This window comes from Aphelocoma coerulescens, chromosome 4 (genome assembly GCF_041296385.1).
Source record: "Aphelocoma coerulescens isolate FSJ_1873_10779 chromosome 4, UR_Acoe_1.0, whole genome shotgun sequence".
Taxonomy (NCBI): domain Eukaryota; kingdom Metazoa; phylum Chordata; class Aves; order Passeriformes; family Corvidae; genus Aphelocoma; species Aphelocoma coerulescens.
The window spans coordinates 32987083-33014658 of NC_091017.1; the positions used below are offsets into that span (position 1 = coordinate 32987083).

The following is a 27576-nucleotide window of genomic DNA, read 5'->3' on the forward strand; positions in this document are numbered from 1 at the left end:
GAGAGATAAATATTTGGGTACATCCAGATATGATACTTTAAAAAAAAAAGTGGCATATAAATTAAGAAATAATAAACTAACATATACCGAGGAAGAGAACACCGTCATAGCCTTCTATTCAATGTGATGAAAGTCTGAGCAAGCAAAAACTGTTCCTTTCTAACCTAATGAGCTTTTTACCTTTGTAAATCAAACATGCCTCATGTAAATTCATGCTCACCTCAGCTGGAAGATGCTCATTTCTCCTCCACTGAGCATGAGATGAAGCAGAAGGGAATCCTAATCCTTGAGGAGTGACAGGACTTGCACCTGGAAACCAGGAGGATGGCCGGAGGGGTTCAGCAGCAACTATTGTAATTTCAGGACGCCTGGAAATGAAGGCAAAGGGGAATAATTACCTAAAACATTTAAAAATAGTTCTTTTAAGTATAACAGTTCAAGATTTTCCCAGAATGGGAAATCAAAATAGATCAGGTCTTTTTGATTTAACCAAAGGTGTCTTTCCATGATTTCAACGGAACTTACCTGACCTTTCTAACAAACACTTAGGCTTCCATTCAAAGCACCTATTTAAATGCCTCAGCCAAAAAGTAGGTTTATTGTCTTCAGTGAAATAATTTATATGCTTAAAGTAGCTAAACACAAGTGTAACTCAATTAGATGGCAGAAGTCCTAGTCTTCAAGAGATAAACAGAACTAATCATGTGTTTGCCCTTGCCCTGCTACAATCTGAAAGCAGTAGGGTAGTTAAAACTGCTTCTTGGCTGGATACCGAAAAATCTGTGTATCCTCAGACCTCATGAGAAAACTTCCAGGGTGTCAAAGTGGGGCAGAACAAGCCCCACAAAGCCTTTGGGACAGGGCCTATTTGCTTCCATCATCCAGTACTACAGGGACTTCCATGACAGTGAAGGACCCACAGGTAGCACTCCTGGTTTATTACTGTGCCAGCTGTTTCAGAGCATCAGCTGCACGGCTGGCCCATGCTCCCAGGCCATGGTCCCTGGAGCACACAGATCCATCCAGAATCTCACACAACACTTTGAAAAGGGACTTTTGTGAGTAGATAAAGCATCTGCTTACAGAAGCTTCTGTCTGCTGACAGAAATAGAGCTGCAGAAGCATAACTTCTAAAACTATTTAAAAAACAATTTAAAAAAAGAGGAGTACAGTTCCTTCACATCTAAAATAATGGCAGACTCAGTTCACCAGCCATCCAGGTTGGTGACCTCCTTTCTCAATACCCTTTGAGAAACTGAAAGGAGGCTTGAAAGTGTGCTTATTTTCACTGTGAAGTGATCCCATACATAGATGTCAGGAAAATAAAACAGTTCTGCAGAGGTTTGATGGTTGGTTGCATTCCCTTTTTGAGGACACATACAAAAGTTGATGAGAGAATTCCTCAAACTCTTAACCTATTGCACTTTAAAAATCAAAGTATTTCTATTTTTTTCCAAGACTACTTTTAAACATATGAAGGATAGAGAGAAGGAAAAGAAACAAATTAGAGGAGAAAGACATTAAAAGTAATACTGTGAAACAATCCAACAAGTTTTACAGTAACATGTAATTGCAATATAAATAGCAGCATCATACCTTCTATCCCTCTGTTGATCACTATGGCTAGAGGTCCGAGAAGCTATTTGAAGAAAAGAAACAAAAGTTTTGAAGAGGTTAAAATATACTGTCACACCAATATGAGGATAATAGCAGAGCCCTTACCAATCCACTATTAATGAAATGGAGAACATAGAGTTATCTGATCCTAAATCCCAGATTTTAAGACTGGCCAAGTTTAAAAAAAATTATTTGTATTAAATATGAGAAGTTTTAAAAATATCCAGACCAGTTTTGTAATAATTTTAAGTCTCTCTGTGTCCAAGTTACCACCAAGAGAGATGGTCCTGTCCCCTGTCTTCTTTGTTCCCACACCTTCCTATATTCTGCATTGTGGGGACCCTAGAGTTGAAACTTCTTTTCCTTTCATTAAAACGATACAGGAATTAAACAAAAAGAAGTGTTAAACATATCTGGCTTTTCCTTTTGACGAATGATTTCTGAGATGTCCTCTTTAATCTTATTTAATGTCTCTTTCTGTTTGTTTTATAGAAGGGAAAGGTACTAAGGCACAGAACCTAAAAAGATATTTCACCCTCCTTCATGGAAAAAGAAAATATTAAATGTTCTCAGCTAGATATTTGCTGAAGTTGAAATCTCTTGTGGATTAAGAGTCAGAAACATTTCTTTTCTTTTTTTTTTCCAAACCATTTGTTTCAAGTTACATAAAATAAGCAAATCCTGACCTCTTCATTTTTCTGATTTTGTCATATTTACATTCAAATAATTTTTTTCAATGGCCACATTGTACTTCCATTTGGATTTCTTTAGAGAGAAAAACAAATTATCCAAGGGAAAATTTTTTTGCATAGCAAGTGCAATTTAAGGAAGTGGTAGCATCTTATTGTGTAACATCACAGCATCATTAGCCGAAATCAGCAAAGCATACTTGATTGAAGAGTCGCAGAGTGTTGTGTCAGACATACCTCTTCGACAGGGCATTTTGGATGTGCACTATTCATGAGTGCTAGAGGAAAAAAAGAAGGGGTTACAGAAGACAAAGAGGAGGTGAAGGAGAACAAACCGAGGCTTCAGAGTGCCAGAAGCCATGATCAAATGGGTTAGTCATGCAAGGATAGTGCATGTGCCAGTGTTGTAAGGAGAAAACTGTAATGTCTATTCACAATATAGTGTCTTAAAATATTAAAATAAAAGTGCTTTTTATTTCTAGTCACATGCTGATTTTAACAGCGGCCGTTCAGAAGTTTTCCTTGCAATAAATTAACCATGAAGAATATAACTGAACATGGAAGTGTCCACAGTTATGGCTCAACAAGGAACCACCGTGGGAATGAGGAGAGGGAAATCAAATCTCTTTGAATGCTTTTTCTAGTTTAAAATTTGGGTTCATTTGGATCTGCCTTTTCTCCCTTCCAAAAATAATGAGTTACACTGAGAACTTGATATAGGTGCAAAGAAGTTGGGATCCCATAATTCATACCCTCACCTACCACAGAGGTATGGGTGGGCAGGTTGATCCCAGTAACAGGCACACCTCAAAGCTTTGGGCATGATTTCACATCTAAATCAGTTCTGTAAAAATTGTTTGACTAAGTAAATAAACACCTTGCCTTCACTTTCTTCTCCAGAGATCGCAACACAGCACTGATCTAACACACGCACTAGAGGAGAAAAACCCCAAACTGAGTCAAACCAATCAAAACCAAGATTATTTTTGCAAAGACGATGGAAGAAAGTGTTCTCTTGTTGTATTCAACACAACTGCTTGGGTTATAGCCGAATACCAATGATAAAGGCAGGAGAAACAAAAGCTAATTAATGAGGCACGTAAAACTGAATCGATAAACCTGTCGCCTTACTTCACTATTTCTTCATTTTTAGATAAATTCTACAAGCTATTTCCTCCTGTGAGACTCTAAATGTGCTTCTATTTATCAAAGTTATTAAAACAAACAGGAAAAACCTAAAAAAAGCCTGAAAGACCTTTTTCCTTTCTTAACATAGGCAAAAAAACCCCAGCGAGGTATCTACGTAATCCATCAAGCTCCAAAGTTTAAGTAAACAAATAAACTCTCTTGAAAACAACACATTTAAAATATTTATATAGAACTAATTTTACCAGTCGATACATATATAAACATGTCTCTTTAAAAGGACTAATGTCCAAGCCACCATATATTTTCAGAATGTACTCATTTTTCTGGAAAAAAAAATCTCTCAGGCATTTATGGAATCAAGTTACTTCCATGTGTATAAACATTTAGTATAAACATTTATTTTTTAATGACACTGACAAAGGTCTTCCCTTCTTCTGTCAAAATCTCCTCTATTTTTGCTGTCACATTTTTTTACAAGCACACTTTTAGAACATATTTTGTTTTGGAAGCTCTTAAGAGGATTTAAATCCACAGTAGAAACAGAGGTGAAAGCTACTACATCTTCTGCTCTCAGGTATTCCACAAATGCTAGGGAAAAGAGAATATAAACTTTCTGAATAATTCTTGTCCCCAGACTTGCACAGCTTTTATTCCTTCACCATTTCAAATAAATGAGTTTAAATTTAAAAGTGCATGAAAAAAGACATGATTTTTTAAAATATAGTACACACCTGACTTGAAAAAAAACACAAGAAAAAAACCTGCAGCCATTTTTCTGGCCTTGTGGTCTTTCGATCCTTTAAGTCCATTCTTCATTCCCTTTGTGGACTGCCTTGAAAAAGCATACTATTAATTTTTCCCTCAGATTTCAAATGATGACAGTTTTAAGATCTAAAAAACCCCTCTTCCATCAGGGGAGTCAATGGAAATGTATTTTAGTGCTAGTTTATACACTAACAGCTGAAAACAGTTGGTTTCTCAACTTCAACAAGAAATGCTCAGGGTGAGAATCACTAACATTTCCAGAAGCTTATGCTTAGGGGTATTTAAGTAAAACAAGCAAAGTAGCTTCAGAAGGGGTAGGAGAGGAAACTCAGTGCACAAACCCCTCACTTTTTAATCTTATAGTTTTATTGGTCTTGTGTAGGGCGGGGGGGGGAATCAAATCAACTCCTACAATTGTCGCTATTTATTTCTGTTAGTGTCAATGAGGCATCTAAATGTGTTTAACCTAGTATAGCATAAAGGATTAACGGTAATACTGTAAATAGAGGGCAGCTCAGTGACCTATAGATTCCTCTTTTGTACAGATTTCTCAGAAGAACTATTTAATGGGCTTTTTCCAATTATTTTTAAATGTGCAGAGGCCCAGGGTACTCTATTTGTTCTGCATACTTATGTTTAAATTTTTTTCTGCTACTGTTCCTTCTCTGGGTCCTACTTTTTAAGTGTACTTAATACGTTATTTGTATTTGAAATACATACAGGTTATGGTGCAGGGGGCATTTTAAGCTATGGGATCAAAATGCCTGTGTAAGTACAACCACCATTATATCACAGACCCATAAACTTTGATGCTACAGACAAGCTGGTGGCAACAGAAGTCTGACATGCAGATTTGAGCCTTTGGAAGAGAGCTGGGATAGAAATTACAGTCTTTCAGGCAACCTTTTAAGGCAATACAAAGACAACTGAAGATAATTCAAGGATCGGCTCAGAGATAAATAAGGTTCTGTTGTGAGCACTGAGGGCCTCCACAATGTACAAACTGCATACCAATATTTCCATGCTTCCATTAGCAAATCTGTAAGAAATACTGAACAGTTTTGTTGTTGCAGAGTGTTTAAAAAGCAAGTTTAATTTTGCATTAAAGATTGGAAAGATAGTCTCTAATAGGCCACGCCTTTCTACAACAAGGACATGTGCTAATATTTAAAAACACACCTTCTTTCAATGCTTTCTAAAACCAGGCCAGACACTTCTACAAAACCTATGAAATATGGAGACTATTAAGACTGAGAAGTTATTTGTTTCACTATATAGATGCCTAGGAATAAAGGTTATTCATTACAATTCTCAAGGAAAGCCTCAAGGGTGGGCAAACACTCCCTCCCTTACCTACAAAGTGATGCAGTTTGAAGAACTGACAGAACGGTCCCATGAAAGAGGCCACGACTGAGGTCTTTGCAATATCAAAGGTGTTACATGACTGAGGTCCTACTTCAGGGAAAACTAAAATAATCAGATAATCCTCAAACCAACATCAGAAAAAAGAGCCTTGATTTCACCCAACATCTGATTAGACTATTTCTGTAGATGTGGAGGTTCAAACTAACTCGAATTTTTCATGCATCTCTGAAGTAAGAGAGTTTTCTCCCAAACTGTTTCTTGGCACAAGGGGGAGGTCTTGTTCCTTTTCTGGTTCTGTTACCAGGCACTTCAGGGAAATATTAGGTTGTCTGACATTACAGCTGGGCTGATTTAATGCTTGAATGTAGCTAAAGAGATGGTGATGCCCAATTCCCCTTCCAGACATGGATTTTTGATTCCCCTTGAATGAACGTTAGCACTCATGTGACCCCACAGCGAATTCACAGTGATAAAAAAATAACCACTGTCTGTACAGTTTTTGTCTCAGTTTACCTCCCTGAACCTGCTCACCTTGGGCTCAGACCACCAGCAGCACAGGGGAAGGAACATGCTACCCCCAACAGCAGTCACTTTCCTGCCTCTGTTTCCTGGCTCCAGTGCTTCTTTGTACAACTTCAGGGAGAGAACTGATAAAAAAATAACCTCGGGCGGTAACAGGGATTCCTCTTCCCACCCCCAGAGTAGTCCTTTACACCCTTTTCACAGCTGATCTAACTGTTAGGCACCACAGAGGCTGGCACTGCTGCTGAATAAAATCTTCATAACTACACCCTTAGAGTAAGCCTGTAGTTTTATCCAAATTTGACAATCATGATTTATGAAGGCACTTCACTCCTTCCTACACCTTTCCTTGGGCTGTATGTTCCTGCCTCTGCACCATTCCCTGCATTATGCCAGCCCAAATGTTTGTGCAGATGGGGAAGAGAATGAGGTCATGGAATTGATCTGGTTGGGAAAAAGTGGGAGCCAAAAGAACCTAGGAAGTCCCCAAGCAAAACAAACAAAATTAAAAACAAACAAAACCCACAGCCAAAAATGGCTGCAAAACTGCCAAATGGAAAGCCACAGCCTCAGAGTGTATACAAGCTGTTACACATCCTTCCTTCAGCCTTGTATTTGCTTAGGACAGAAGGAGAACAGAGCAAGCCCACAGAGTCTTCCAACATTGTAGGATAAGAGACTTGCTTCTGTAGCCCTGCTCCCTAACAATACCCTGGTCTGGAAGAGTGGGGAAGTGAGTGAAAACATTGTTCCCTTTTGTCTCACTGCTGCAGCATCTGGCTTGCCTCTTTCTACTTTCTTTGGCATTGTTCTGCATGTTGCTGTGCTGGCATCAATGGAAATAATTTCCCTGATTTCAGTGGGAGCTGGCTAAGAGTGATGTGTCCAGGCCTGAGACCATCATTAAAGATCCTGGGGTAACTTTTTAAGAGTTGAAATCAAAAGGTTACTCCTGAGCAGATCTCATGTTCACACGCTTGCTTCCTTCAGGTTCCATTGGGCTCACTTTTCTGAACCCTATGGAGCAGTCAAACAGCTGAAAATTACACCATCTTTCTATCTGGAGTTGTGGTCAGGGTGACAAAGGAAAATAAACCCTCTTTCTCTTTGGCCATGAGACAGGGTGAAACTTATCAAAACAAAGTGACACATAGCATTGTCCTCAGGTGGGTAAGTTGAAACCCTGTACATACTTACCATGTTTCTTGAAAATTTGAGAACAAGAGCCCAGAGAATCTGGGATTAAGAAAGACAGGTTTCTAACTCTGCTAGGGGACTACACTTGTCCAGAGAACACCATACTTTTTCCAGATTAATGGCAAGGGGAGTTAGGAATATTCAGCATCCATTTTAATATAGGTCGATCCTAACAGCACTGGGTACTGGCATACAAAGAACTACAGTTTTATATACAGTGCCTTGCTATGTACATGGATATTATTTTGCTAGCTTATTATCTGAATAATTCACATGGTACTTATATTTCATCATAGTTATTCACATGTTAATATTAGTAAGTAAATAACATAAGCCATAGCTTCTTGACTAGATTTTTACGTGATATGCCTCAAAACAAAGAATCACTTGCTACTACATTTTCAAAAACAGAGATATTGAATGCTTAGTGATCTCTTAGATGATTTCTCAGTTTGGCAAGGTACTGGGGCTTAGGCAGTGTAAATCAATTCTGACTCCACCACAAAAGGCCCTCTGTGATGTGGTGCTCTCTGTTTTCCAGTTTCCATCTGTGGCAGCAACAGCACAAATGAAGTGTTGCATTTTAACTACCATATCATGCAGACTTGCTCTGAGAAAAGCTTTCATGATGCCCTTTCACTACCTCCAATCTAATCCACACTAATGAGTCCCTGACTAATAGGTCCAGGAAAAACAAATCAGTACTACATACACTAATTTATTTTTCCTCATAGTAGAATCCTGGGGGTTGTTTCATTAATATGAAATTAAAGTCATGGGCAGAAAGGAAATAAAACTGAAAAATGGAAGAAAGTGACAGCATAAAATACTTTGAAAGATGCATCTGAAGAAATTCTCTGCCTGGAAACATCATGAGCAGGGATAGGGGAAAAGGGCTTGAAAGCTGAAATCAGGGAAGAAGAGTTCGGACTTTCATTCAAGATTAATAATCAATCTTTTATTTCCCAAAACAAGCCCAGTACATGAGTCTAATTCTGTTCCCAGTACAGTGAAAAACCAGTTGCTGCAGATTTCTACTAAAATAAAACAATCTTCTATTTTGTCAAATGAACTAAAAATTGGGCGTGTCTAACCCAAGCTCTTCAGAGATGGATCACATCTGTGCACAGATGCATTAATGCATAAATAAGAAAGTGTTAGTAACTGGAAAGAAGGAACAAAAAGTTGGTCTAAAAAGAAAGAGAGAAATTACAGCCCCTCAGCTTACTGCTTACTTACAGCTACTTTGTTTTCACATACCAAGTTAAACAGTTACTAAAAATAAAGATGTAGCAATCTTACAATATTATAGTTCTCAAAAAGGAAAAGTAAACTTACATCTCTTGATTGCTGCTCTTATGGATGACAACGGTCCTTGGCTTATTGAAGAAAAAAAAATTAAAACGTGGTTAATGTCTCAAAGAGAAAACAACTAAGTAACATAATGCAAAAATTCCCCATATATTGTAAAGGGTTTGCCAAGCCCATTTTTTTCCCTTACGTTGTTACCGTACAGAAATTTGTGCAAAACTCCTGGACTATACAACCATACCCAACCCCTTCTAATGAAAACCAGGTTACAGCTTGGCTTCAAGACTCTGCAAAGATAGAAACCCAATTATTAAATCCATTATTTCTCTCAATCCTGTCTTGAAGTTCACATTCTGTCTCATGTGGGCGTGCATATTCGCAGATTATAAGCATTTAAAGACTTAACATTCTCGTAAATAAATAAAATTTACACAGTGAAGTAAAAACTTACAACCCTTTTGCTAAATATTGTTAACAATTACTTAACAACTTGTCTTCCCTTCCAGTTGAGATAACATTTTTCAGTAATAACTTGGTGGGTGGGGTTAGGAAGACAACATGACCAAATATTTGTTGATAACACAAGGACAGAAAAATGTTTCTCTTTGCCAACTCATCTGTTTTCTTAGTAAGACTAAGGTTTCTGATGCCTCTCTTCTGAATGCCTTATAACAGATACAGCAGTCCCTACTATTTTTGCAGGTAAAAATCAAATCTAGTTTAGGATTATCACTTTTAGAAATGCTGCAACTTGAAAAACATGGTATTAATAATCTTCCACTTTGTGCTAAGATACAGAGGAATTAAGACAACACAAACAAACAAAACAATCACTCAGTTCAGATAAGAAGGGGTTTTCCTCTTTTTTCTCTTTTAAATGCCAGAAATAAAGAATATCTATTGGTGAGAAGCCTCTGGAAGTGCTGAATAGACATTTTAAAGGCTGAAATAAATAAACTATATCTGGTTCAAATTAATACAGTATCTTAACAACAAGACAAAGGTATACTAATCAAGCCTTTTCCAGAAACCTTCCAGCACCAGACTTCATCAGCAGTAGAACAGCAGGAATGTTAGTACAGGGAGTGCATTAGCACTTTAAGTCTGCCCTCGCTCTGCTGGTGTGCAGCACACCAACTCTGCCAGGGCTCAGTTTAGCTCCACATGCACATGATGGCTGCAATTAATCCAGTGCGATGAAGAGTAGGGGGATTCGGAGGAGAGAAGAAAGAGACAGTCAGAAAGGATGTGGATGAAAAATGTCCTCTCTCTACAATCATTCTGGAAACTAATTAAGACTAGAAATGAATGTTGCTCTGACGGAACTGTTATCTGAAACAGTCTGGCTAGTCTAGGATAAACAATGCCTATTTGTCTGGTTTCAGAAACAGTTCAAACGTGGCTTGGCCCCAATCCACACTGCTTGCAAAGCTGCTTTAGAAAACATTTCTATCAGTCATATTTCACTGTGCATTTTTAGCAGAAAAGGGTTCTAATTTTCCTTCAAAGTGTCCCATCATAATACAGCCTTATCTTTAAGAAACACTTTTAGTTGTGTGTTCCTCACAGATGTACCCCAGACTCTTTTCTTAGTTCCTTGTATCTCAAGTCTCTTTCTTTTGGATTTTCATTTTTGAAGCTTTATTCTTTAGCTTTCATTTCTGTGAATAACTACAATCTTTAGGGGTTTAACCATATTTATTATCAGACAGGAAGGAGACAGAAGTCTAGGAACATGAATCTGAAATCTTCTGGAGCAGCCATAACTTTCTATACCAAGAATTCAGGATTTACTTAAGTTTTATAGGCAGAAATTAGGAAATCTGTGAAGTATGCATATTCAAGTATCAATAAGAACAAAACCGAACGAGTTCTTTCTTCCACTGGCAAAAGCCCTTTGACCCATTGCAATTTGCCTCAGAATCTGAGAAGCACTTTCATATAAAAGCAAGTACTTTTGGCTAGAAATCATAGGAGTCATCATGTAGACACAAGTTCAAGCTTTCCATATGGCATGAGAACAAAAAGGATATATAAAAAACATTTTTAAAATCAAAATGCAAAGAACAAAAAGTAAAACCTCATGAAACCATCCTAGTGAAGTTGAAGTATGGCTATATCAAGGGCAGCAAGGCAGCTCAAATATGCAACTATCTGTAATCTAGAACACAGGATAACATGGTTCTATCCGAAAATTTATGAGCTTACAGGCAAAACAAGCTGTTAGAAGACAGTTTTTCTTTTCCACTTTCCATTAACAGGTCACTCATCAACAACCTTTTGGCAAAGCACCACATTTCCTACCCCCAGGAGAGCTTGATTCACATCTAGCTTACAATTATGTAAGCCCTTGAAAAACATGGAAGTGAGAGTGGACACATTATTTTTTTTTTCCCCCATGAAGCCCGGTAAATGAACTGCAAACTTCATAACTTTATTATTTACTAAACCCCAGTAATTTAAATAAGATGCTGTTCTTGGGGCAGCTGGTGATTTTACCCATACTTTATGCTGAACCTGCCCCTCCTTCCTCCATAGGAAGCAATTTCTGGTCTCTTACTCTGTCTTGCAAGGAGAGAAGTGATAAGGTTACTAATAACCTCCTCTGCTCCACAGTTAATGACATGTTTTCTCTCAAGCCATCCAAATAATTAACATAACCAAATCAAATTTAATTCTACTATTTGATGAGGTAGGAGCTGCAGCAATTACTGTACTGCATGGTCCTTGCCTCTTTCCCACCTCCTCCTCCTGTTCATAAGGCACAGCAATGAACCAGAAGGCAGAGAAAGTGTTCACAAATGCACATGCCAAGGAAAAATTAATCCATCCAAAATGCGACTCCTCCCACAGTTACATGAGAACACCCAAGGGGACAGTGTGACAGTAAGTAGCTGTGGGGATGGGAGACAGCAGCTCCTGTGCCGCCCTGCAACGTACACAAGCAAAGTCCAAACTCATACTGCTGGAAGAAAACAGTGCAGACAGCAGGAAGTTTCAAAGTATTAAAGAATCTTATAAACATTAGCAACAACACCACAGTAATATCTAATATGGAATAAGTAAAGATGCAAACTATTCATCCATCCCCCCCCAGTTTAGCATGCAGGAATGGACAACCAGAGCAACTCCTCTGACATCGGCACATTTATCCTAGAAGACCTTGCTAACTGTTAATTTAAAGCACAAACTTTGTTTCATTTCCAGCTAAGGCAATAGCTTTGATGAGCTTCCCCTACCAGCCCCTCAAAACCCACTTCTGTCTGGTCCTCTTTGCACCCAGAAAAACCCACTCAATAAGTTCAGAGGGGATCTGTAAGTTGCTGTGCCTGCTATGCTGAAAGCAGTTGGGTACTTCAAGTCGGCAGCAATATGAAAAGGGTCCCATGGGTCACCATTTCTGAAAGATAAAGAACCTGGAGTGGTGTGTTTGAAGTTGTTAAACACCTACTCACTCTTTCTGGCAGGCTCTACTCTGGGTTTCAAGGACAGGTTTTCTAAATATAAATACTTGAGGAAAACGCTTCAAAAGCATATCTGTGCACTAGGGAAATAAAACTGCCACAAGGTAGACCAGGCAAAGAGCTGTAATCTGTTCCGTGAAGTAAGTGCACTTGCTGTGCATAAACCATGGTTTCTCCCTCATTAGGGGCTCTGCTTTGACACTTCCTTGACTGAGCACTGTCTCTCTTCAAACACAACTTCAGTCCAGCTACCAGGTTTCTCAAAAGGTTGCTCCTGCAGGGTGACTCCTGACCCAACACAGCACCTGTGTGAGCGTCACTCACCTCGACAGCCCCCACAGAGCAGAGGAGGGAAGGTGCCGTTTAAGTGGAATAAAGCTCAAATCACACAGCCATCTCCAAACGAGCAGGCAGGGAGTTGTGTCTGCCCAGAGCAGGACAGCTACCTAAACCAAGAGGCCTGGAGGTTCTGGGCTATCTTTTCACCCACCTGGTCCTTTAGCTGGTTCAGGAGCAGCAGAGCCTCCAGCCTGGGATGGCACCTCACAGACACGTTCCCACAAGTCAGCCGATGGTGAGACAGCTTGGTTGCTGAGTGCAAACAGGCAGAGAATTGATGGATTTTACCTGCCTCTGGAGATCACAGGCAGGACTGTCTTGTGACAGTCCCCCTCCTGCCTGTGAGCCATCTGGGGATGGTCTCCCCCAGCTATCTACAGTCTTCTGTTCTAAAGGTTGTGATACTGCTTGGGATACAAAAGACATCCCAAGCTACTAGCCTGTCTCAGCATCTCTTCTTCATCTACTTTTACACCCTCCTATTGGTTTGCATGGGATTCTCAGCAGGAACTGAGCAGCCCTCCACATTGCCTGTTCCCTTTATCAGAACCAGGACCTTTAGTTTATTTATCTAAACTGACATAACAATGAATATTCTACAGGAAAACTGACTGCACTTCTTTCACACATCACTCTAGACATACATAAAAGTCTAGAGGGAAAAAGGAACCAACAAAAGTTATGAAAAAAAATGATCACTTGTTCTAAAAAGTTAATATTCTGAAGCATCTATTCCAAAGTCTCAACATTTATCCTTTATGTCACGTTATATGAAGCTTTTCATAAAGTATCAGTCCTTAGGTTCACATACCTGTGTAAAAGTTAAATGCATATCTAATTCTGATGGTCATTGACCCTGCCTTATACTCACACACAGAGTAAAAATAATTAAAATGCTGCTATTTTTAATGTCTTGTGACTTCTTGGAATGTGAACTAAGAATTTAAAAATAGCTCATGCTGAAATTACTGTAAGGCAAACCACTAGTTTAATAAAAAAGCATCATATATTCCTCTCAGTTACTTTAGAAATCATGCCTTCTTTATAACAGCCAGTGCACTACAGTGCAACACTCTAAAAACTTATTAAAAGATACTATTCCAAGCACTAAATGTTTTAAATGTCACCTAAATTATTTCACTGCAGACCAAATTACAGAAAGATGCCAATAATTTTATAGCTAAATTTGGGGTGGTGCAAAAGATCAGATTTACCACCACCTGCAGGCCAAAGACAGACTTACTTGTTCTACCAAAAAGCTGCTAAAGCTAAAACAGAAGATTCACAACTATCCCAAATTCATGATGTGGGTGCAGTGGACAGAATTGTATTAATCCTGTGGAAGTGAATTTACACAGCAAATGCACCCACAGTGGTCAACCCCTTCAATGCCTCCATTGCTGAGGAGCCTCAGTCCTCCAGCTGATAGTGTAAATGAGCTGACACGGCACGTGGAATCCAGGTGCACTTTCCCCATCAGTGCCAGAGAAGCAGACACTGCACAGTCAGTACTCCCGCCTTCCTCACACTCACCATTTCCACCAGCTCTCTTGTGTTGGTGCTGGCATGGCCACAAATCTGCTGGATCAGCCATGTGATTTTGTTAACAACAAAGAATCCCATCCCAAATACCCTGATTAATTTTCAGCCAGACAGGCCAACTGCTCCAGCTGGCTGCAGAGCCACACAAGCCTTAGGATGGCACCAAAGAAGCGATGGGAGTGGACAGACGGGGAGGCCAGCAGCAGTCCTTGGGGTAAGCAGCTCAGCCTCCACTCACGAAAACCTTAAGTCCATGACTCTGCCACTAATCTGACAGTAAATCACCAAATGCTGGCTATACCTCACATCAGCTGTTCTCATCCTTCAGTATCAGCTGATCCACTCTTTCTTTTTTTTTCCTGTTAGTGCTGGTCATCCATATTGGCTCACTAGGAGATCAGATAAGCACCAGAAAAAATACAGTTGGCAGCAGCCTGTCCCCACAGTCTTTCTGTAAATGAACACTTGCATGTTCTCTGCTAGATCATGGAGTATTGTCCTGGCCTGTGGGGAGAGGAGGCTAAAAATGACCTAGTCACCTAAGAAATCACACGCTCAATAGTATAGATAAGGTCATCCAGAAATTAAGACTTATCCCCACACAACTTTACTTCTCTCTTGGGTCCAGCTCCAAAAGCAAGAAATCCTGAACCAGCAATTAAGTCCAGTGACAATTCAATCCTCATCAATATGCTGAGGATGTCTACTTCTGCATCACTTAATGAATGCCACAACCACGACTTCCCACTGTCTGGACGAGTGAGGATGTAGTTAAGCAGCAGCTAAAATCCAGCTGCTCCACTAATTAAAACAGCTCACGTTGATCAGCATAGGGAAATCCTTTCAGGAATTGCTCTCTAGCTGTTTCTTCAATCACTTATTACATATTCATGTGCTTGTCACTGTCATACTTTGGGATTGTATTTTAGCAACTAAACCTTCAATTTTAAGGCAGAACACAGGCAGGAAGTCAAAGCAAATCATGGCAGCAGATGATAACATTTCACACTTCAATTCTCACAGCAGCCTACAAGTCATGAGGTTACAAAAGCTTCAACATTTAATAATGTCCAGCTTAGACCTTGAAGCTGAAACAACTCCCACATTTTTTGTGAATCTGAGTCACTTGTCTTGTGTACACTCTGAACTAATTCTTTCCTGATCCTGAGCTACAGACCTACTAGCTAGATTTCCTATAGCATTTTCTTTCAGTCAACAACCTGAGCTGAACTGCCCCTAACCTCAAGATGACTGTATAAACACAACCATTCCAGAAAGGCAAATCCTTAGAGCATGATTCAAGTCATTCTCAGCTCTTCATTGTACACTGACTGATTTCAGCTCCCAATAAAATGTATGCTACAAGAAGACTTTGACCCTCCTGTAACAGCTAAAAAGACTCCCCGGTACGCCATCTATCAACATATCACACTCACTGTAATGATAAGCCTGCTAGTATGTTTTGATTAAAAACAGTAAATAGTATTTATGATTAATGGCAATTTAATCTTGGTGGTAAATAATTCCAGGAGTAGAAAACACCTATAATTTTAATAATAGCAATGTAGCACTGTAAATGTAAATGAAAGTATCACTGAATTGTTACAGTGATAAGGACAGGATACTTGGGCCCAGCCAGCATTATATTCAGACACAAAAGTAACAGTTAAAAAACAGAAGGGAAGAACCAGCGCTTTCAAACAGAACAATTTAGTAAAGTGCAGCTTCTGCTGATGGAAATACTTTACCATTAAAGTCTATAGCGTTTCTGCATTTGCACATGGGGAAAGATGACAGTGGCCTACTTTTACAGCTAAAGAGTACAAAACAAAGCCTATTTCTGAAGAATGGTTTTTTGATTCAACTATTTGCAGTTGCATTTCAGTCAGTAAATCAAAGCCTTCTCTAGCCACTGACAGGACATTCTGCTTGCTTCATACATCTCCGTACATCAAATATAACCTGGCGGCTAAATGAGCTCCACAACCTTTGTAATTGACATCACAGATGAATAAGATCTGGTTTAATCATGAAGGATGAGCAGGACAAAGGCATAAAGAAAACCAGTAAATCTGGATCCACAGGATTCAAGATAACTTTACAGGGCTTTAACTATTATAAAGTATGAATATTAGATTTTCTTCAAATAGTTTCTATATTTCATAGAACACACGAGTATAGTGGCAAGATTATCTTTAAAGTTTTGTAAAGGGAAAAAGTGGTATGCTCTCATCTGACTAGAAACATTAATAATGACTATAACAAAATAGATAACACTTCTTTTATAGCAGTGAGTATCTTAAATCCCTACTAAATCAGTTATCTGCAGATCAGCAAAGAGAAAATAGAGAATGGGTGGGGAAATCACCCAAAGAAAATAAAAAATGGGCATATTTCAGCTGGACTTTTGAAAATAGAGAAGCTTCAGAATAGAAACACAGAAGAGCACTGCTCCAGAGAAGAACAAGCAGGAACAAAAGGATGTTGACTGCAAGGGCAAGAACTCAGCAGCACCCAGATGATGCATACGCTGGAGGTGAGAAATCCAGTGGAGAAAGCTCAGGTGCTTGCAAGTATACAGACTTCAAAGACATCACAGCAGTAATCAGACCAAGGGAACAAGGTATAGATGTTTCTTATTTTGCCTAGATATGTTTGTTTCCTCTGTAAAAATAATCTGTAAAATATATGCTCATTTGCTTCAACCACTGTGCATCCTTTGAGAGGAAACTAGAGTGTACAGAAGGAGTTTCTAGGGAATCTTGAGGCAACTAAGGCCTCTGACAGGTGACTTATTGAGTCTCACTGCCCAGGAACACTACCAAATAGGTTCTACACTCAGCAGTTGAAATAGTATCTGGATCCTGCCTAGTCAAAGATCAGCGGCCTGATTCCAGCACTGTAATACAAAAGACAGATGTTTGGGATCTAAAATGTAAAGTTCAACCTAACCCACAGAACTGGGATTATGAGAAGAGTTCAGTACTGGTGTGACCTCAGTGCCAAAAAATCATTTGAGCGCCTTTGAGAATTTCAAAGTATGACAATTGCCAATGCTAAGGTATTAGACAAGTCCCATGCCATAGGATTTCTGTGCTCCTTCAGCTGAATTCAACTTTTTCATAGGCCAGCCGAGTCAAATAAGCAGTATGAAATGTGCTGGAGTTTAACCTTTAGCTGAGTGAGGAAACAAAGGGAATTTCCTTATTGTTTTAATTATAGATGTGTGTTGAGAGCAAAGGTATTTGTTGTGAAGGGACAGCCTACAAGACAGAAATATTAATACATATGCACCAAACATAGTGAAGCTTTAACTCAGCACTTAAAAATGAGAAACAAAACCCCAGAACCCTGTCTACAACACAAATGTGAACCAACAGCCAAAAGATGTGTTTAAGAATACAAGGTCGTCCATATAAAGAAACATACTGGCTTCAAACAGGCCGTTTGTACTTACAAACAAAACAAATCATTTAACAAAGAGCAGAAACACTAATTTTCAACCCTCTTACATTAAAATCTCACAAAAGTAAAACTGTCTTCATGCATGATCACATCTTGTTGCAATGTACTGCTGACTCACCCAGTTACACCCTACAATATATGAGATCCATGAACTTGTAACAGTGGCCCTTACAGAATGCACAGTGCACAGAAATTGTCAAATAAAATCTCATAACCACACCCTTCATTGGACCTGTCTTTCCAGAAGGTGCCCTGCATGCAGCTCAGTCAGAGAAATGGCATATTTTCCTGAACACTTTTCCCTTGCCTTTACTGAAATGCTTCCTTTTCTTCTATGCCACAGATATTGACAGAGCTTTTGGTTACAAAATACAGAAAATTATTCAACAGAAATTTGCACTACACAACAACAAACCATACATTCACGTATCTGTAGGTCTGCAGTGTTATACCTCTGAGTTTAAACATGATCTTAAACTTCAGTCCTTTTTATACATTCACAGAGATCGAGCAACTCTGAGATTAAGGTCAACCATTCCAAAAAGATATGCATCAAAGATTATTTTTCAAGTCTTTTAATTCTGATTCTACAAGAATGTTGGTAAGGTATAGTGTATAGGTAAAGTTAATACCTTTGCTAGCCCAAGCTGGGGAAAAGCATTCAAGTTTACACATACTCAAATTATTTTTCAAGAGTGAAATAGAAGCATTGACCAACAGAGCCAAAGAAATTTTTTAGATCATTCTGATGCCTACAAAACCTGCATCTATCCAACTGCAAAATCCTGTTAGGGAGGAACAGCACTGAATTTGCTGTAAGAACAAAATACCTACCTCAGCAACCGAGAGAAGGCCTTTAACCTCCGGGGACATTTCTCCAGAGATCTCATCTTTGAGCAAGTCACCATGCAAACATACTATAAGACAAAAAGAACTTCCTCCACCCTCAATCATATATCCTGGCTGTCTTACAACATCACGAACCTCAAATTATATGGCAAGTCAGTAAATACTGCAGTCTCTAATGGATGATTACAACTTGGAAGAAATAATCACTATCATCACTTTTTGCCACTCAACTAAATTTAGCTTCAGAAACAAACACCTCGTAGAACAGATTGAACCGGACCTTGTCAGAGCAACAGCCATAAGAAATACCTCTCCAAAACATTTCACAGCCACAGATATCAATGCCCTTCCCTCGCCTGTAAGTGTCCCCCAAACACATAGCTGTATCACATGTTCTTCCATGCACTTCAACCAATGCACCATATGTCATCAGGTAAATTAGGCAGAGGAAATTAAACAGCCACAAAGATGAGCTTATTCCGGCAACCAAAAAAAACCCCAGAAAAAACAGGAACCAGTGGGGTTATCCTTCTCTTGTAACAACCACTTCATCTCTGACCTCTAACCCCTTAAAAGTTCAAGTTCCACCTGAAAATGATCCATAATCTTTACAAGGACAGGACCAGAAAATAAATAGTACTTTTTTTTTGGTCTCCAGTGCAACTTAAAGGCCCTGGATTCAGATAACATAAGCAGGTAATTTATTTAATCTCCACTCTCAGTGATGCTCTTAATTCCAAAGGCAGTAAATCATTCCCGTCCTTTTTCTCATATCAGTCAACCTTCTCTCCCCTTGCTGACATGCCTCTGGGCCTCCAAAAGTAATAGTGACCTTTTCTTTAAGACCACCTAATTGATTGACATGATCTATTTAAAATCAGAACAACAACATTTTAACTTTCTCAAGAAGCAACAAAGCTATCGGGAATGACAGCTCAGTCTCTTACACTACAGAATGTAGAAAACATTATATAAAACTAGTTAACAGCAAGCTCAAAAGACCCAGAGAGACTTTTCAACGCACAGTGTGAGGTTAAGCTTTGGCACTGCTTGCCACAACACACTGTAGATGCTAAAACTCTATATGAATTAAAATAAAAACTAATAAAAACCCACTGTTTTATGTAATAAATACAAAGTATCACTTCTCTCAGAGAGCACTGCCAGCAGGGCAAGGGAGGTGATCCTACCCCTCTGCTCAGCCCTGGTACAGCCACAGCTGGACTGCTGTGTCCAGTTCTGGACTCCTTAGCACAGGAGAGACATGGAGCTCCAGAAGCAGGTCCAGAGGAGGACAACAAAGATAGTAAGACTGCAGCATCTCCCTTAAGACAACAGGCTGAGAGAGTTGGGCCTGTTCAGCCTCAAGAAAACTGAGTGGGGACCTCGTCAATGTCAGTAAGTATCTGAGAGGAGGGAGACAAGAGGACGGAGCCAAACTGCTCAATGGTGCCAAGCAATAGGTCAGGAGGGAAGGGGCATAAAGTGATGCACAGGAAGTTCCACCTGAACATGAAAAAGAACTTTTTTACTGTGCAGGTGACTCTGCCAAATTATCCAGAGAGGTTGTGGAGTCTCCCTCGCTGGATATACTCAAGAACCATCTGGACACAATCCACATGATGTGCTCTAGGATGGCCCTGCTTGAGCAGGGTCCTTCACCTGGGTCACAACAACTCCAGGCATTGCTACAGACTGAGGAAAGAGTGATTGGAAAACTGGTTGAAAAGGGCCTGGGGATGCTGGTTGATAGTGTCTAAACATGAGCCAGCATACGTCCAGGCGGCCGAAAAGGCCAATGGCACCCTGGCTTGTACCAAAAACAGTGTGGCCAGCAGGACCAGGGCAGCAATTGTCCCCTGTACATGGCACTGGTAAGGCCACACCTCAAATCCCGTGTTTAGTTTTGGGCCTCTCACTATGGACATTGAAGGTGCTGGAGAGTGTCAAGAGAAGGGCAACGAAACTGGTGAAGGGCCTGGTGCACAAGTCTTGTAACAAGCAGCTGAGGGAGCTGGGGGTGTTTAGCCTGGAGAAAAAGAAGCTCATGAGAGACCTTATTGCTCTCTACAACCACATGAAAATAGGTTGTATCAAGGTGGGGGTCTGCCTCTTCTGCCAAATAACAAGCAAAAGGACAAGAAGATACGGCTTCAAGTTGCACCAGAGAACTGTGTTGTCATTTCAGATCTGTCTTTGATGGAAAAAATAAATACTGTTATTAACAGAAAGCATTTCTAGTTCACACTGTAAAAAGTTCATTTAACAGAACTCATTTCCTTGTCAACAGCCTTAGAAGGAAGAAGACAGACTGAACAGTAAAGCAAATAATCTTTTGTCCTATACACCAGTAAGGTGTGGTGAGAAAGCCTCTCCTGCAGCTGTCATTAATGTACTTGTCCCACGATACTGTTCTCTTTCTTCCTAGTTGTCTGACCTTCACCCATCAGGAGCACTACATGCTTTTAGCTATTCATGGACCTGTTATTTTAGAAGGGGCTGTGGAAACAAGGCAATAAAACAACACAATAGTTTTAAAAACAGTTGCCCAAAGAAAATGTGCTTTTGGGAGAGGAAAGAAAGTTCCTGACCTGGTCCAACCACAAAATTATATTAGTATAGTTTGAACTAATACTGTATTAATGGAACCATAAAATCGTCAAGGTTGGAAAAGACCTTTAAGATCATCAAGTTCAACTGTCAACCCAGCACTACCATTGTAATCCCTGAACCACTAAAACATTAAACTGTATCACCCAGCACCAGATCCAGACATCTCTTGACCACCTCCAGGGATGGTGACTCTATCAGCTCCTCAGGCAACCTATTCCAATGCCTGACCACCATAACAGCAAAATTTTTTTTTATAATATCTAATCTGAATGTCCCCTGTCTCAGCTTAAGGCCACTTCCTCTAGTCCTCTCACTTCTACAACCTCCTTTCAGGTTCTAATACTAGATAACAGATACTGGTGTGCGAGGTATTGGGGAAGCAGAAGTCCAATGACATGAAATAGAAACTAAAGAAAAAGAAACTAAAGCTGTTTCTTTTTACTAAGCATTTATTCCAAGCTAAAGTATTGCCTAATAAAAACGTGACATCACTGAGGTACTTCTTTTGCTTCAACCAGATATTATGCTATAGATTAAAAGAGAGATTTAACAAAGTAATTATTGCATGTGGTTGGAACACCCTGATTAGATTTGGACCTTCTCTTTAATTAGAAGTCAACCTTTGCCTCAAGCCTCAGGAGATGGCAAAGTTCACCATACTCAGATGACAAGCCTCTTGTAACAATGCTCCCAAGATTAAGATGCAGCTAAGCATAAAGACCATACTTCTATGAATACTTTCCACATATAGGGGTGCATGGTCTAATTTCAGTCCTCTGTACCAAGGGACCCTCCTATGGCACAAAGAGACCTGCTGGTGACCTGCCTTGGTTGTAGCCTCCAAGGAAACACGCAACATGACTTTTCGTATCACTGAATATTAGTTCTCTTCTTGAAGCTGAAGTAGCTGCAACAGATGAAAAAGCAGCTCATCCTTGTCTACACTAAGGGCTAATACTAGCTCAGTTGAGCCTGTGATTTGTCACAGATGGCCAAAACTAGGACAAACTCTATGTAAACATGGCTTAAATTCAAATGGTGATGCCTGCATTGAGCAAAATACCACTTTTGAAAAGAGAAATTTTGTAGCAAAATCAGAAATGCAATCTTTCACAAATGACAGGATCAGAGTCTGAAGTACAGCTGTGCAAACTGCACATTATACTGTACTTTCTACTGAAATACAGTAAAGAGGAAGAAATTTTCAATGTGACAGGCCTCACTAGGAATACCTTACCCCCATGATGTAGTAAGAATGCAACTGTAACATGTTTTAAAAGAGTACTTGATCAATCATTTCAATGTTCAACCTGCCAAATCAGATGCTGCTACTTAAGGTAACTGATTCCCTATACTAGAATAAATAACAAAGACACCAAAGAATAACTTACAATGAAATTATAAAGTAGGTGAGCAGTACAGAAAAAGAGAACAAAAAAAAGAACGAAATAACAACCTCTTCTCTTTTGTGCACATCAGAGTAAGAGGCCATGGAAACGAACACAATGTAACTGCAAACTGAGCTCTCCCACTCAAATTCCAAAGGCAAAGGAAAATTTAGATACTGAGCCTAGACAGAAACCTACATAAGTCCTTAGGGAAATAAACCAAAGCTCCAACACTGTTAAAATATCAACATGAAATTCTTTCAGAGAGAACCTAACAATTACTATTTCAGCATTGGAAGTTTACAACCTGCTGAGTCTGCCTCCTCACATATCCTATAGGCTTCCCTTAGCAGCTCCTCCGCCTTGTCTGTTTTCTTTGAGAACATTACAAATACCTTTGGAAAGAATTCTCTCCCAGCCCTCCTTCCCAGCTACCAGATGAATTTCATCTGCTGTTTGTCATAGAGGGGAGAAAAAAAAATCATAAAGAAGCAGAATTATAACCATGACTGATTAATTTGACTTTAAAAAAAGTGATGTGCAATTGTGTCCTTCCTGAAACCACCTTTTTAAGAACTAATGTCTATCATGGTTATTCATGTCCCAGATAATTCTCCTAATGCACAAGGAGTGTGGCCATGTGTCTGGATGCTTGTCAGTACTTTCCATAGGAGTCTATTCTGAAAGATGATGGGATGGTGAAACTTGCTCATGTACACAAGATGCCCAAAGAAGCAGTGAAATTCTTTCAGTGAAGACAGAGGGTGAGCCTTTTTCTCTTTATTCTTTCAACAGCCATCTCATTTGCAGCGTTATTTTCCATTATGAATTAGAATAAGCACTGGAGAGCAGCCCAGACAACGGAAGGAGTTGTTCAGGGCACCAGAGCAAACAGACCTTCAGAATTCCCTTTGCAGAAACCACTAACAGAGAACTCTTTTATTAAAACAAATCCCTCTTCTCTATTTAGGAATAAGGGATCTAGGAGACTGACTAGGATGCACCCTTCACAGTAACTCTTTACTGCGATACTGTGAGATGAATAGCCAAAAATACCCAACACAAAAGTGATGAATTGGCAACATTAAAACAAACACCCCCAGGAACAGGCTCCAGATACTCCTGTGATCCCTAACTGCCAAAAACTATGCTGAACCCATCTGCCATTTATTCCTCTGCTCTATCTGTGATTCTTTTTTTTCTCATTTACAGGTAAGTATAAACTGAGCAGGGTGAAAACTAACATTGCAAATTAAAAGTTAAGCATAATGATTTATTGTGGCAAAGAAGCTACCAAAGAAACATGCTGCACAAAATTGCTCCAGCTTATTCTACTCCTAGAAGCAATAGCTCTGATGTGAAAGCACGTGCTGATGAGAAACACGTGATAAACAAAGACACATCAATAGATTCCAATCTCAAGTTTCACCCGTTTCAATCTATATTTAACCTGTTGGATTGCACCGAGTGAATGAGTCCAAAATTTAGCTCTTGGAATGAAAAATATGGCGTCACATGACCCCGCTTTTAAGATAACAAGAAAAGCCACAACTCGGAGCCCCTGCTTCCAGTTCTGCTATTGACTGATTGTGGAACTTGCAAGAAATCACCCTCTCCCCTATACTGAACCTGCTTCATCTGTGAAGACATAGCTATTTTTTCCCTGGAGACCAGCCTTCTGATCCAACTAACCACATGAGCACTGACAGCAGCCCAAAGGAGAGAATGAGTCCTTTCCTTCTTGGACCAACACAGGCTTAGTTCAGCTCAGGGCAATTGTGAAACTGCACCCCAAGGATTTCGGAAGGAGACTAGATACTTTTTAGAATTAACCCAACTTCTGACCTATTGGGAGTGTACAAAAGCAGGACATTTCTATTTTCACAGCCTAAAGGCATGCTTAGACTAAGAGTAACCTGAGTAACTCCCTAGCCATAAAAATTACAAAAGCTAAATGTAACGAGTTAGAATATCACAGTAAAACATCCCTCAGCATTCATTCTTTCTTCTACATGCAACCCTTCCCATTCAGATGGAGTGCCAGCAAGGTTCAAAGTCTCAAACTTCACATCTGTATTACAGTCTGTAACACTGGCTAGATGGGGAAAACCCTGAAATATTCCTATGTAAAACAGAAGCACTGACAAGGCTGTCCAGACATTGCTAGTAGACAACACAAGGGTTTTAAACAGCAGTAATGAAAAACTGTACTTCAGGATGTTTGTGTGAATGAATTTGGTCCTTCTGGATATTAAGTAGTCCAGTGTTTAGACTGCTTCTTTTGGTAGTGTTTCCCACAGCCATATCACTTGGAAATAAAGTTAGTAAGTGACAGTCAAGCAGCCTGTGAGTGGGTTGAAAATAAGTAGGATCAATCTCCCACTCCTGGGAGATTTTCAAATCTTGGCTAGAAAAAAACATCATGGGCCTGAACTAGCACCAGCATCTTTCCACTATGAGCACGATGCTTGATTACATGACCTGCATGACCATCCCACCACTCTGTGATTTCTCAGTACAGAAGTGACAGAAGTCTCTCCACACTGCCCATCTGACTAAGACAGAGCAATCACCAACAATACAAAATTTAACAAAAACAAATGCCAGATTCTACACCTCAGACAGGGCAACCTCGGATGTACATACAGACTGGGGAACGAGAGGCTGGAGAGCAGTGCTGCAGAAAGGCACCTGGGCGTCCTGGTCCATGGCAAGCTGAACATGAGCCAGCAGTGCCCTGGCAGCCAGGAGGGCCAAGCGTGCCCTGGGGGGCATCAGGCACAGCATGGCCAGCCGGGCAGGGGAGGGGATTGTCCCACTCTGCTCTGCTCTGGGGCAGCCTCACCTCGAGTGCTGGGGGCAGGGCTGGGTGCCACAGTATAAAAATACATTAAGTTGTTAGAGAGTGTCCAGAGGAGGGCCATAAGAATGGTGAAGGGCCTTGAGGGGAAGCTGCGTGAGGAGCAGCTGAGGTCACTTGGTCTGTTCAGCCTGGAGGGGACTGAGGGGAGACCTCATTGCAGTTACAGCTTCCTCATGAGGGGAAGAGGAAGGGCAGGCATTGATCTCTCCTCTGTGGTGCCCAGTGACAGGACCTGAGAGAATGGCCTGAAGCTGTGTCAGGGGAGGTTTAGGCTGGATATCAGGAAAAGGTTCTTCCCCCAGAGGGTGGCTGGGCACTAGAACAGGCTCCCCAGGGAAGCGGTCACAGCACCAAGGCTGACAGAGTTCAAGAAGCATTTGGACAATGCTCTCTGGCACATGGTGTGACTCTTGGGGTGTCCTGTGCAGGGCCAGGAGATGGATTTCAATGATCCTTGTGGGTCCCTTCCAACTCAGGATATTCTATGATTCTGTGAAACTATTAAATGACTGACTGTAATGGTTACAACACAGAAAAACCTGTTACTGTTTTCTCAAGACCTCAAAAGCATATTGATTTGTAAAACCACCTCAGTTTAATTATAAAGTGGGGACAGTTCCACCACATTGTCAGGCCAGTGCCTTAAGATTCCCTTCATGCTCTGTTAAATGCTTAAGATCTTCATTAAAGGGTGTCTTTTAAGGCTTCACAGATGATCTGGGAGAACACATTCTTAAGATATAGTCAGACTGTTACTGTAGTATTTATTAAACACAATTTCACAAAATCAACATTACATAGCAGAGGAAACAGAAATGCAGGGAAGCTTTCACTAACGGAATTCTGCTACATTAAAAATAATCCCAAACAACTAAAACCAAAGTTGGATACAAAATACCATTCATAAAAATGATTGCTTGATTTACCAGAGCCCCACTAAAGGGATCAGTAGCCCCTTTGATCAGCCACTTCAAGTGCTTGTTTATAAAGGAACAAAAGACGACTTTTGTCTATTTGTACTGTTGACTTGATGCATTTTAAATAAAAAAAGCTCAATTTAGTTCAATCAAATGAAGGCAACCAGCTGTAAAAGAACTTAAGCACACTACAATCAGCAGGCAGACTATATGCCCGTAAAACCTAGGATCTGTTTCTAGAAATGAACTAATTATTTTAATCCCCCTCCCCATTTTTCACAGTAGACACTGATACACTACAAATCAAAATTTCTTACTTGACTTCAAGTGATTGATACCCTACTAAATCTCTCAATAAATTGTTGCAGTTGTTACTTACCTTCATGCTCTCATCTCCAAGGTCAAGGCAACTACAATGAATTATATCAAATTACAGGACTGTGTTTCAGGATTTTTTGATCCATAATCCTTAACCAAAAGAAGAAAAAAAAATCCAGTTCCTTCTACAAGCTTTACTCATGTTCAGGGATTAACTGCAAATACATAGTTGCCTGAAATCTTCTATTCTATTACTATCATAAAATTTTCAGTTTGAAAACATTTAGAGGAATAAAGATCTACTTCTTTTGACCTAATTGACCTGTGTTACAGCAGTGCATGACCTGAAGCTATCAGAGACAACAGTACAAGTGTGACCTGACAGTAAAATCAAGAATTACAATTACAGGCCACTGTTACCAGTAGAGATATATTTTAATACTGTCTGAAATGTAACAATTGAAGGATGGCTATTAGGTCATGAAACTAAATGTCTTTTGATAAAAATTTAACACAGCAATAGGTATTATTTGGATTCAGCAAACATTTGTTTTGATCTTACTAATGTGCTATACTTAACAAAAAAATCAGCGCAGAGCAGTACATGAAATAGATACCCACAGCCCTTGCTTTATCTAAACTCTCCTGAGTGTCAGATGGTTGCTAATTACCAAAAGAGGCAAAAGATAATGTAATGCACATTTTGTAAACATTACCTAATATCTGTTTCCCTCCCTTTAAATAATTATCTATGGTCTTTGGTTCATCCACTCTCCAGATTTCTTCCCCATGCTATGCTAGATCCCTGTATCACCCCTCAGAATGCTCCCCCCTTCTGTAGCATTTCTACCAGTCTAAACATTCGATAGACTAATAACCAAACCAGAATATGTGTCAGAGTTCCCAATACTGCTGTAAAAATTCTTCTAAATGGCATCACCCAATAATAAAGTAACTATATTAATGACCATTTATATACTGTTCTGCCTAGAACAGGCTTTTTTATATGTCTGTCATTGCAAAGGAATTATGTCCAAGCTATGTCTTAAAACTGTTCCTGTCTCACTGTATATAAACTCTTCATCCCTAATACTGCAAAGACTCAAGCACAAGCCTGAAATACATCTAGAAATATACAGGCAGAGAAATATATAAGAATAGGAAGTTGGAAAGGGCAAGCTTTAGACCCTTGAAATCACAAGA

The 27576-nt window shown here is 39.7% G+C and overlaps 1 protein-coding gene across 5 annotated transcripts in view; it reads right to left on the reverse strand.

Annotated features, from left to right (window-relative positions):
* The window catches only part of SH3D19 (SH3 domain containing 19), an 84889-nt gene that overhangs the window by 35035 nt on the left and 22278 nt on the right, over positions 1–27576 (reverse strand). For 2 of the 5 annotated variants that reach the window (XM_069013468.1, XM_069013467.1), the window contains exons 3-5: positions 8643–8683; positions 1597–1639; positions 221–368 (exon numbers count right to left, since the gene is read on the reverse strand). In XM_069013468.1, the coding sequence (XP_068869569.1) occupies positions 221–368; positions 1597–1639; positions 8643–8683 (232 nt within the window). Of the gene's footprint in view, positions 1–220; positions 369–1596; positions 1640–2543; positions 2585–8642; positions 8684–18259; positions 18432–27576 lie in introns of those variants that run through there. The other 3 variants (XM_069013471.1, XM_069013470.1, XM_069013469.1) reach the window with 3 other exon arrangements.